Source organism: Xiphias gladius, chromosome 19 (assembly GCF_016859285.1).
Source record: "Xiphias gladius isolate SHS-SW01 ecotype Sanya breed wild chromosome 19, ASM1685928v1, whole genome shotgun sequence".
Classification (NCBI taxonomy): Eukaryota; Metazoa; Chordata; class Actinopteri; order Istiophoriformes; family Xiphiidae; genus Xiphias; species Xiphias gladius.
Window position 1 is genome coordinate 25,156,853 of NC_053418.1, and position 13,035 is coordinate 25,169,887.

The 13,035-nt window shown below is 40.1% G+C and overlaps 2 protein-coding genes and 1 pseudogene across 2 annotated transcripts; all 3 read left to right on the forward strand.

Annotated features, from left to right (window-relative positions):
- The first annotated feature begins 752 nt into the window (after positions 1-752).
- LOC120805410 (immediate early response 3-interacting protein 1-like) lies at positions 753-2,137 on the forward strand. The gene is made up of 3 exons (XM_040155625.1): positions 753-952; positions 1,449-1,550; positions 1,637-2,137. Exons 1-3 carry the CDS (start codon positions 766-768, stop codon positions 1,690-1,692), a joined length of 345 nt encoding a protein of 114 aa, XP_040011559.1. The 5' UTR covers positions 753-765; the 3' UTR covers positions 1,693-2,137.
- Positions 2,138-3,121: 984 nt separating this feature from the next.
- On the forward strand, positions 3,122-4,301 carry LOC120804986 (annotated as a pseudogene).
- A 1,447-nt stretch (positions 4,302-5,748) lies between these two features.
- Positions 5,749-8,265, forward strand: si:ch211-12e13.1. The gene is made up of 4 exons (XM_040155609.1): positions 5,749-5,804; positions 6,822-7,064; positions 7,262-7,471; positions 7,578-8,265. Exons 1-4 carry the CDS (start codon positions 5,765-5,767, stop codon positions 7,757-7,759), a joined length of 675 nt encoding a protein of 224 aa, XP_040011543.1. The 5' UTR covers positions 5,749-5,764; the 3' UTR covers positions 7,760-8,265.
- The last annotated feature ends 4,770 nt before the right edge of the window (positions 8,266-13,035 follow it).

Consider the following 13,035-nt stretch of genomic DNA (forward strand, 5'->3'; position numbering starts at 1 on the left):
AGGGATATTCAGTTCTGGAAATGTTATTAAAGACTGCTACCAAATATTGTATTTAACAGGGACACATTATACACACCAACTGTTAAAAAGCAAACGTGGTGCTTCTGTAAAACAATTTCATCTTGGTTTAGGTTATTGCAACTTGCACTATGATACTTTTGTTAACTAATGTTTAAATGTTTGGAGTAGCACAGTTATCAATGGTGGCTGACTGACTTTTAGCAGTGGTGGAAAGTGGTACATTTTCAAGTACTGTACTTCAGTACAAACTGGAAGTTATTGAGCATTTTTAGTTTTTATATGCTATATATACATTTAATTCACTGCATTTTGAAGGGAAACATACTTTTTATACCACTTACTTCATCTGAGAGCTAACGTTAATGTAAACTTAAATTAAATTAGCTCTACTAGGACAGCCGCAACATTAAAATGCTACTTACATTATATTTACATCATTGATGATAATCCAGTAACATAATATAACTAGACATGAAATTTGACATGCAGCATAATGTCTATCTTTACTTCTGATACTTGATATATTTTGTACTTTAAGCTGATTGCTTAAATAATGGTTAATGTACTTGATATATTTTGAATGCAGTAATATTCATTGAAATTGAGTCTTTTTTTTCTTCTTTTTAAAGTGTAGTATCACTATTTCACTCCAGTTTATTTAAGTACAAGGTCTGAGTACTTCTTTCCCACTGTTCATAAGGAAACGGGACACTGCACCGACTAACTGCACCTCGGTATTTGTGTATGCCAAGCGAAAAGGTTTGCCCCCCCAGCCACCGTAGGCTACGTCAGAAATACGTACTGTCAGCTATCTCACAGCTAGCTACTTGTCAAGACAACATGGCATTTACTTTGTATTCTCTCATTCAGGCAGCAATTCTGTGTGTCAATGCTGTCGCTGTGTTGCACGAAGAAAGATTTCTCAGTAAAAGTAAGTGGCTCTAGTCAAAACCGCGCCATTATATGTCATTTAAAATTCGAAACTGGGTTAGCTAATGCTAACTACGTTGTAACTTAAAAGCTAGAACAAATGTAGAGATTTCGGATATCTCGGTGAAGATCGACGTTGCTTAAAGTTGCTGTAGAAGCCTCTAATGAACAACGAAAGCTGTGTGACAGAGTAGTTGGTCGCTATTTAAATCTAATGAACACTTGTTACAATCTCCTACATTTAAAAGTTTGTTTTAGACAGCTTTATTAACAAAACCGATGTACAACAATCAGACATTACAGTGTTAGCTAAAGGTGGGAAATGTAATCACTGGTATAACAACAAATATAACACTATCTAGCGAAAATAGAATAAAAATACAATACTTTATTTTTTGAAAGAAAAATACTTAGTCAATTTTAATTTTTCTATCTATTTTGTCGATCGATCTGTGTGTGTGTGTGTGTGTGTGTGTGTGTGTGTTATCCATCTTTAGTTGGCTGGGGAGTGGACCAAAGTGTCGGAGGATTTGGAGATGAACCAGGTGTCAGAGTGCAGCTGATGAACCTTGTCCGTTCTGTGAGGACAGTGATGAGAGGTGGGTGACAGTTGGTTCAATGGTGACTGACACAGAAAATGCCCAGGGACACTTTCTCACGCCATGCTGTCTGTCTTGCCCCGCAGTGCCTCTGATCGCAGTCAATTCAGTCTGCATCGTGCTGCTGCTTCTGTTTGGATGAAGTGAAGTGACAGAAGATGTCATGAGAACATCTCCATCATCTCAGGAACCCTTCTGAAGAACTGTTTAAACTCTCTGACACACAGAATGTCTCCTGTCAGCTTGAGTATGAATGTTGTCAATTGATATTCCACATCAAGACATGGGACATTTATTAAGGCTTGTTTTATACAGCACAGTAATTCAAAATAAGTAAATGCAGCTATTTAGAATGGTTAACTTCCCTCTTTTTTGAATAGTATAATAAAATAGTAATAAAATTACACTTCACTGTTTTTTTTTGGGGGGGGGGCATTTATAAGCAATACATGTTCTTACACTTAAAATATATCAGTGAAGAACAACTATAACTAATGTGATGGAGTGACTGACTGGAAAATGTTTGTAAATATGTGCTACGGGGTTTTGTTTTAGAAATGATTGTGAATGAAGAGTTTTTAAACATTTCTCATAGTGTGCTAACAAGCCTCATGTCTTAAAATAGTCTAACGTGTCCTGTTTGTTCCAGTGCACTAGCCGTACTTTTAGCCACTGTCAAGGACAAGAGATCTGACAGATGGTGGCGGCTTTGATCAGTGACTGTCTGTAAAAACACTGAAGTTCTCTTAAGATCCAGCAGTTGAGGGGACAGTGCTGATCAACCGATTCTCTGTTTTTTGCACCTCTTACTGTGTGTTAGAAATTTTAGCAATAGCCTTAACACTGCCTGAAACCCACTTTCAAATTTGTGAAGCCTTCATTCTATTTGTGATAACACAAAAAAAATAGAAATTTCATTGCTATTTTCACATCTAGACCACATCAGTCCAGGTCCACTTCAAAAACCACTATATTTAGACTGGTTAAATCTACTGTACTCTTGCCTCCTAGCTGGACAACTGCAATCTCTCCATAGATTTTCCAACCTTTACCTACATGAGCTATATCTGCATCATGTCCTACTCTTTTTCCTCCCACCTTGCAAATCCCATTTAACCAACCTGCTGTGGTCCTACATGTGTGACTTTATACAGATTATGGAGTCTACAGTTTTGTACCTCTGCGCATATTCCCACAAAGTGAGTGAGCCTACACAACAGAAATAGATTTGACTGAGACATGCGTTTGACAATATAATAGGAACCACTGATGCTCCCAAGTGAAATCAGCATGTGTTATGTTTTTTTAAAACCATGTTTTCTATGTGAGGCCTGTGTGAAAAGTAAAGGGAACTGTGTAAAAAGAATATGAATGCATTTGAAGTTGTGATCACCGCATCACTGCATTTTCAGAAATGCATCACAGCGATGGTGGAAAACCTGTGTCTCTGAGACAAAGCGCTCTCTGGTTTCTATACAATTTCAATGTTTGGACCTCAGAGCTGAAGGAGTTCATACTTGTCTAGAATTGCCAATCCGGAGTTAACGGACATAGTCCAACGCCTGTGGGATATGAAGTGGCTGGTGGAGAGTGGACCTATAGTGAAACAGACAAGTGAGTACTCTGCTGTTGTCCAAGATGAAGGAGTGGTAGCTTCCAAGAAGTATGATGACTGCAAGGTACGTATTTTTATTTTTGACCCACATTAGTCTGAAAATGAATTTAAAATGACTGAATAGTGTTGCAGCTAAGCTGTCTTCTCTCAGTTTGCTAATTCGATCTGTTCTTTATTGGGACAAACTCCTGCACCAGAGTCGGTTGGCCTCGACGTGAATGTCACAAATGTGAGTTCTCCATAGTGGGATCATAAGTACCTGGTGAGCATAGGACATTTCATCTCTGACTTGAGGCTGTTTAGGAGTCAGCTAAATTTGATCTGGCTCCACCTCTACCACAGACAGAGAAGCACAGTGAGATACCGAAACAGCCATCCATTCCATACAGATGCTTGTCCATTTGTTAGATTCATCATTCAATCAGCATGTGTACAGAAAGCGATCCAGGGATTTACTACAATTGCGTAAAGGTTATCTAATTGTTTTGAAGTAATATTTTATTTTGTGTGGTATTGCAATACTGAAACATGCACCAGCCCGGACTCCTGTGGATTTGAGCATGTCTTTGTAAATCAAAATCTGGCACAGAAATCAATGATTTGCACAACTGGATCCAGTTGGACTTGGACTACAAAGAATGGAAAGCCAGGGAGCTTGACTCAGTAAGTGTAACAGTTCATCAGAAAGGAAATGGCATAATAACTTCATTGTTGTTTCTAAAATTCATGTGTTTCTGACCGCAGCTTGATCAAGGTGACCATGTCCTGAACCTCCAGTTCAGCTGGCGTGGTGTGGTGACGCCCATTGGAAGTGCCTTCATCGGGACCAGCCCTGAGTTTAAGATCGCCCTCTTCATGCTCGTCTTCCTCATGAATACAGAGAGGAGCGCCACGCTGCTGGTCAACATCAACTAGTACCAGAAGGAGCTAGTGGTCATCAGACACAGACGCTCCCTCAGTTCCACATACCCCAAACTACTTGGCGGCAACAGTGATAGTCATCCTTATTTGAGAACATGGGACACAAATGGACTACGGTTTGGTTAGTACGGCACAGACCTGCTTAGGGTAGTGCAGGACACAGATGTGTTCATGTCTCTATTATTACAGGATTCAATTATTTCCATAAATAACAATGTCAATAAAAAATACCTCATACTTTTTATAATCAAATATTTGTTGTCTTTTGTCTAGTTTCTTCAGCAAAGGCCTCCCTGTCCCCATGTTATTTATTATTATTGTTGTGGGATTTTATCAGATCAAAACTTGAGACTTGAATGTTTTGCTTTTAGCTTTTAGAAGGTCGACTCTCAAGTAGTTCAAGTCAAGACTGAAGTCCACATATCTGTGACTGAAGTCTGACTCAAATCCAAGTCTCAAGTCTACAACTCTAATTCAGATCATCTGAAACATCTTTGGTAAGGACACAGCTTCATTCTGCTGCCACCTCCCTTGTATTAGGGTGGCAACAGAAGTTTAAGCAGTGGATATCTCAAAACCTAGACACCACTAGAGTTAAGTGAGAAAATATTTTAATTTTAATTTAATTGTATTTTATTTTATCTAATTTTATTTTATTTTATTTTGTATTTTGCAGTTTGGGTGAAGAAATCCTTTAATGTTGGGCATTTAAAACGGTAGTAAAACATTCTCTTACAAGTTTATCAAATGCAGTATAATTTCTCAAAAAACTGAAACATTCAAGTAAACTACCAGCATTTCCAAATCACACTACCTGACTGGTTATTTACCGCCTCTGTTTGTGAGATGAGTTTATACTGATGCGTATTGTCACTTTCACTTGCCATCTAGCCATACACACATACAGTCGTATATGGATCCTCCACACCTGATTATAGGAGCAGATAAAACAACTACAATAGTGTTTTCGATTTTTTTTTTTTTTTTTTTTAGCGAAAGACTTTTTTTTTTTTGGCGCGCGCGCGCGCAGCGTTTACAGCACAACACACGACTGACGCTTGTTGGAGCGAGACGCGACGCCGTATGTCAACTGACGACGCGACGACTTGGTTTGTATGGAGGGGGGGGGGGGGGCAGCAGAAAGCGTGGAGGAGGGGCCCCGGGGTGGCAGTAGCCAGGACTCCCCCCCCGGGGGCTGGCGCACTCTGCGTGCGCCGTGCCGTGTGGTGTTACAGCAACTCTCTGAGCAACAATGGGGAATGCGCAGAGTTACGGCGTCGCCTCGCTCGCTGTATTGTCAGCGTATTTATTTATTTTTTTTACATTTACTAAGTTTGTTCAACAAGGAACAAAAATGTGCGACACTGCCACACTCGCAAGTACTCTCGCGTACCTCTACATCAAATATCCTGGAGCTCACCTGACACGGACACACCACCTGACAACAACAGCGACGACGACGACGTGTGAAGCTGTTTGCACGGTCCCCAAGTGCAGGCGAGCTGCGTCCACCTCCATTGAAATGTTAAGGAGAGAGCTTTCAAACCCAGCGTATCTGTCTCTCTAAGGCTGGAGCTCCCCGTGTTGAGGGTTCTCTGCAGCAGAGGCGGTTGGGTGGGATTATATCCAGACAGTGATACAGCGATCACCCGCTCGTATCTGTGGCAGGCTGCTGCTGATGGTGCTCACTGATGAAAACTTCAGGCTCAGCCCAGCAGGTTACACTTTCCATCCAGCATACCTGATGTACAGTTGTGTTTTAGGTTTTAGGTGCTAAGTTTTAGGTGCTGAAAGCCTAGTGAGGATGTTTCAGTGTTTGGTGTGACCACTGTATGATGGATACGAATCGAAACATCTGAAGTGCCCAAAGCCTTTGACATTCTGAGAATTTTTCAACCAACAGACATTAAAAAAAGCAAATGACCAGAGAAAATCCCAAAAGCCAAGTTCAGTCACTAGATCCAGTCTTGGAGTCGTCCACATGGGCATGCAGTTTTTTTTAGGTACTTGGCTCGGGTGAACTTCGGTTTATCTGTCTTTATGATTAAAAACCATTTCAGCCGTTCACCTTTGAAAACGTGGGGATTTAAAGTCTGTTGAAATGAGTCTCTTCGCTGCGGTCAGCCCGATCATCCGAGATTGTGGACGCGGTGCAGATGCTGAACAGCTGTAAATTGCGAGTTCGATTCCGGGCTTGATGTCTATGCCATACACCTTGTTATACCAGGCAAAAATGTCCGACCAATATCCAATCAATATTGTCCCGCGGGCAATAGAAGCATGTAAGTGAAACGTTGTATGTCATCTGGACATGGAACAGTGTAGCCAATGAGCAGCTTTGACCCGAATCAGTTGCTGTCACATAAGCACAGATACAAACATATCGCCTGGAGTCAGGAGGGCGCATTATCAAGTCAAAAAATGAATATAGCCCTGGAGTGGTTTCAGAGTTTCGAGGCTTGAATCTGACAGAATTCAGGCCTCGATCAGTAGATAGTGAAAGAAATTTGAGTCGCAAACTCAAATTTCATGCCTGAGCTGATCAAACCAGATTGTTTTTATAAGATTACTCTTACATGTATTTTTGCAGATGTCTCATACACCCAGAACACACATTTAAGTACATCATATTTAGCTATTCCCAATGCCCTGATTCCCATGTTTCATTGGTGTGCTTATAATAAAAGGTTTGAAAAGGCTGGCGATATGGTGGTAATTGGGAATTCCTCTTACAGGTCTGGTTCTTGTGTGCCAGAGTTTGAAAACCCTCCAGCCAATTGATGAGCTGAAGAAAGGTCCGTTCATGCTGCAGGTCCAAGTCCTGGAGTACCGGCAGACTGATGCAGGGGTGGAGGTTGACATCCGCCTCTCTGCCACTTCTCGTTCCGGATGCCCAGTTTGGGAGAGCGTCCTGACACTGCTGTCCAAGAACAAGCTCCACAAAGCCCACAGAGGCTTAACGAAGAACGAATATGAAAGTGAGCAGTGCAATGTTGATTTTTGCTAACAGTGTTTTTAGGCTTTTTTTACACTAGGAACATGAAGTAATGTCTTCCTCTTACAGTGGCAGTTTTGCATTTAATGATAACCCATAGAGGCTAGGCTCACCCAAGCACCATAACATACATGGGCGCAGACTCAGACCCTTTCTTGTTATGTATCCTTCCTCTGGCAGGCCAACCAGAGGAGCCTGTGCCAGAAAGCATGAAGCAGGTAGAGCTCAGAGTTCCCTGGAGTACCTACCTGCAGTGTGTATGGTCCCTTTCTGGCTACTCCCTCTTTCGACTCCTCTCTCTACCAGCCAGGCTCTTTGGCTGCAGATCACAGACCGCGCCAAGTCTCTGGATGCTGTCGGTCTGCTTGGCAGAAATCGAAAAGCACAAAGGTATGCAGATTTATTTTAATGAATTTTGTGCAAAGACAAAATGATTGTGTTGAGCTATCTTCAGCAGTAGTTGTCAGACCTTCTCATTGCTCTGTTGTGTCATCAGGGTCCGAAGTCATCACAGCTCCTGTCAACATGACTGCTCAGTTTAAGGAGCCTCTGTTGGTACCAGGCAAAGTGACAATCAGGTTTTGGGAGACGATCAAAAATGGGGTCAGTCTTCCGTCCAAGGCCTCACATGTAGCAACAAGGAAACAACTTTTCTCACATGGTGGGACTGATTTCTAGGTCTTGATGAGCGTATAGTGTTGATAAAAGTAGTGTTGTCAAAACACAATAAAATGTTAATATTTTACTTCTTCCATTACCTTCTGTTTCATTTTGGACTACGCGGTGCATTTCAGTAATTAAATTCAACAAGGCTGGTCTGGACAATCAGCTTATCACCCTTCACCATTAAAGCATTTCCTCATATGATAATAAAATAAAATATTTGTAGAGTTAATTTTACCTTTCTTACAAAATTTCAATTACATATTTTTTCATAAGAACATGTATTAATAGATGTATCTGCTTCTGAGCTTCCTCTTTTATTGTTAAGTGTTATCAGCTTCATTGAATGTAACCACTGCAATTCCTATGATAATGTCAGAGTATTGTTCTACAGTCAAACCTGATTTAAAAAAACAAAACAAAAAATCAGTGGATTTGACAGTACTAAAAGAGCCATGTCATTGAATAAAACAGACTTTTGTATTAGACTTTACTGTAAAAACTTTCGCTTTCAAATAAAATGTGCCATGTTCAGACGTGAATGTGGACCTATTTTAAATGCAGTGTGAATCGGTTTACTTTTTTTTTCTTTTGTCTTCCTTGTTTGATGAGTCATTGCAAAAAAATTACAACAGGAATGTAAATTGACTTGCGGAGACACTTACAACCTGCAGCAGATGGCGGATGATTTATACTGTATAACCGAGAGGAACCAAAGGAAAAGGCACACTGATTCAGTGAGATGCTGCCTTGCAGGTGGACAACTTGCAACTCTGATGCAAGCTTTTAATTTTAAACTCTACAGATCTAGTCTGTCGTTTCTTTTATCTGAGTAATGGGGCTGTATTGATGTTGGAGGCCATCTTTGGCCACGAATGACTTGTCTATGGAGTCTACAACTGTTTCATGTTGATTGCCCCATGATCTAAGTGATCTGAAACATTTGTCCTACACTGTGTCAATCACATGCTCAGTGGCTTTTATGCTGAAGAAGGAAAGGTGCCCAAAATTGATAGATTTTTTTTTTTTTTTCACTGAATCAGTGTTCAGAGTGTGCAGTTTTACCATTCTTTATTATCATAGACTCATCCATCCCACACTGTTAAAGGGATACAGTGTGTCTGTGATGGTGGTAGTGCTGATAGTAGGTGTGACTGCTGCACCACCAACACCTGCTGGACTTTTGTTGATAGATTATCTATTGCTTGTATTTTTATCAACCCTCTTGTCCCTGCCCCTTTAACTATCAACCAGTTCAGACCGATCAGAGGTTAGTCGGCACAAAAGAGGTGATCAATAATTTATAGGTTTTGTGTGAACTCGTCATAGCAGTAAGAGCACAGGTGTAACTGAAGCGTGACAGGGAGCCAGCATGAACAATACCGGGAGCCTGGAACCGAAGCAGCTGAATGGAACCTTAAATATATTATTTACATCTGTTCTTCTCTTACTGCGACGTGAAAAAATGTCATACCTGTAATGCTTTCGCTGCATATGTAAGTGTGTGTGTGTATATATATCTATATCTATATCTATATATATAGATATATACACACACACACATACATATGTATGTTTGCATTTGTGTTGTTGTTTACAGATACAGAGTTAAGTTCTGACTGAACTTATTGTTCTGTCATTTATAGCACTGACTCAGAATTTAGATGACCAGGCTGAAAAATTAAAAATTAAAAAACTGAAAAATGACATAAGATTACACTAGTACATCACACAGTAATTGTGTGAAGGGGAAGGATGTTGAGTGTAACAGGAAGAGAGCGAAGTTTGGGTGTGGTGTACTGTCATGCCATATTGGCGCTGACTACACAATTTTATTACAACAGAAATTGTGGCACATACGTTACCCTAAGCCAAGATTAACTAGAGCAAGTTAGACCTTATTCATTTCGGGTTACATATGAACCAGTATCTACAGTAAATGACATCTCTCCATGTTTCCAGGTTACATATACACCCAAAATGCATTTTTTATGACATGTCATAGCCAAAAATGCACAGGTGTAAATAATAACATTAAAAGGGAATAGCTCGACATTTTGGAAAATACACTTTTCTGCTTTCTTGGTGAGAGTTACATGAGAAGTTCAATGCCACTTTAATGCCCGTGTGCTAAGTACTGAGTTGTAGCCAGGAGGCGATTAGCTTAGCTTAGCATAAAGACTGGTGGCAGAAGGGCCAGCTCCACCCTAACGTAAATAAAATAAAATTGCCAGCCAACACCTGCACATGGTCACCATCAGCAAGAAACAGTTGCACCAAGCAACTCCACATAAAAACACAGCTTGTCCTTTTTCACATTGCACTTTGTGTTCATAATAAACGAATGGGAATAAAACCGGTGAAGAAGGCAGCTTTATATGTCTTGGTAGATGTATTTTTGAACTTTGGACAGAGCGATGCTAGGCTTTATGCTGAGGAAAGCTAATCACCTGATGCAGGCTGTTGCTCAATATTTACTGTACACACGATAGTGGTATTGATTTTCTCATCTGACTTAGCAAAGAAAGCGAGTAAGTGTATTTCCCACAATGTGGAACTATTCCTTAAATGATGGCTCAATTACATTCAGGAGGATGAGTTAATACCACAGCAATTCTACTGACACGATTGTGTTCTTGTCAGATATTCTTTTGAACCCGAAGAGATCATAATAGCTGAGAAATCGTTTGAATTGAAAGATTTCTGATTAGTTCTAGCAGCAGGACTTTGTGCTGTAGGTTTAATACATCAACTGTACATGAGCACTTTGTCAGATGCCTTGTCTACCCGTTGACTATACTAGGCTAATGCAGACATCGTCCCCACAGGGCATGAAGGCTTTTCAATATTTGATCCCGTCGTTATTCCTGTTTGCAGCTTTCATGTATGTGAGGGTCTGTCCTCCTGTATTATTTATTGGAACAGATTCCGTGCATGGGACTGAGAGAAGTGGCTTTTCATGCATCCCTGCACCACTGCAACGTTTCAAAAAAGGAATCAGGGAGATGGTTCCCAGCATGAAGAGAAGAAAAGACTGAAGGTTTAATCTGTGGTTTTCCGAGATGAAGAGAAAACCTTCATTTCACTTACATTTTCACATTCATGAGAAAAATATTGAAGGTCAGGTTTAGTCAAGATTACAACTCCACTAGTTAATTCCCTTCACTTTAAAATGATAGAAAATGGCATTAAAACACTCAGGTTGGATTTTTCTTAACAGTATATTGAAGAAAGAATTTGACATTTTGTAAAATACAAAATATTCACTCTCTTGCCGAGAGGTAGATGAGAAGATTAATAAATCTGGTGCCTTTTTTAGTCAACATTTCATACTGGCTGTACTATATGTAAGTAAGTTTTTGGTTCAAAAAGCGAATGTCTTTATATTCTGTAGATACTAATTGTTTCCATGTGTTAACATGTGCAACTGTATAACTGTGGACATCATTCTGTCAGACAATCACATAGTACAGCAAAAGCAACAAAAGAAAAGTAACGAAAGAAAAAAAGGCATTACTGCCGGTGTGATTACGATCAGTGCAATGTCACGTGACTGCCTCCTTGCGCACACGCTGAGTACAGCTGTAGTACAGCTGTAGTACAAGATGAGGGGAGGTTGCGTGTGAAGAATCTCTGTTAATAGACATCCAGGTGGAGGAGAAATCAGTTTCAGCAGCTGTACTGGAGATCAGCTGGACGCACGCCGGGTCATCCCACCTCCGCCATGTGATTCTCCTTAAGGCTTGAGGTAAAAGCATTTTTCAAATATTTGAATTTAAGTGGATTTTTATGAAAACTGGGATTTCTGCATGTATGATCCTGCACCTGTTCTTGTTCAATCAGTTCTGTGAGGGATATATAGCCTAATAGTCTAGTTATTGTATAGGACAGTGTTAGGTATGTTGTGTAACCCTAGTATAGTGCTGCTGTTAGCAGTGACACTCATGTAACAGTATATATTGCCAAAAGAACCAAGCTAAATAGTGCTGTAAAAATGTTATGTCACTCTGCAAAAGGGACTTTTGCATTAAAATGCTTCAAATTGTGGTTGGCAATAGAGTATTTATACTCTTTAGAGTCAGGACTTTAGAGTTGGACATACAATTTTGAGGTTATAAATGTCAACTATAAGTACTTGAGTTAACATTATTGTCTCATTTCTCCTTGTGGTGATAGTATAAGTTCCTTCTTCCACAATAAAAACTGTTGTGAGCCTTCCCGTAGTCACTACTGAGACAACAGAGCCACCAACCAAGTGCTAAGCAAAGCGGCAATGCAATGTGTGTGTTTAAATCATATCTATTTTTCATCTATTGTTGCTCAGTCACCACCACAAGCTGTGGTGAAGCACGCTGACGGTCGCTTGAACATGTACATTGCCGTTATTATTCATTTATAGAGTCCCAATTCTGTCATTTTTACGAATCAGTCAAGTGCAAGAGGATCAGTCTGTGAAGCTCCTATATGGCGTGCAGTGCGTTTAGCATGTAGAGCCATAAAATGGAAACACTCCCAATGAAGAAGTCTTTGTGGACTTACTGTAAACATCTCATGTCTCAAAAAAAAAAAATACATGCATAGCAAACTAAGATGTGACAGAAATACTTCTAGTACCGTAGCTCTGGCTGATGGATAGAGACACCTGACATCAAGCCTAAACTATGTTCTGGAGAGTGATGAATTCTTTACTTCATCTGTGGAGATTGGAAGGGTGTATGTGTGTGCATTAAATAGATCATACACACACATACACACGCCTTCCTTGCTTAGAGCACTTTAGAAGAGTTCATCTGTCTCCTTCTTCAAAGAGCTGATCCTCAGGGAATTGAAGTTATTTTTTGCTTCTTTTAAAAGTACCAGCTTCATTTATTTATTCAGACAGGCCGATACTAAATGACAGCCTGTTCTCTCTTAGCAGCCCACTGTTGTTCATAAAACATCTCTACTGCACTTACTATTACCTGCCCTTGTTGTCGTATTAGCTAGAGATGTGAACAATATTAATACTCAATTATAATAACATGGATATTACAAGGAAGGATTACTGAATGGGCCTACTGGCCACATTCCCTGGGGACCAAGCGCCAGAGCCTCTGTCTGAAGTAACATTTCTTGTTGGAAAGTAAACCAACCAGGCAACGACCACAAAGAGAGATTAATTGACCACAATGAGATCCAAAATGACCGCAAAGACACACTACGTGGCTACAAAGAGATGCTAAATGACTACAATCACTCACAAAGCAACCACAAAGAGAGACAAAATGATCAGCAAAGAGATACAAAACAAC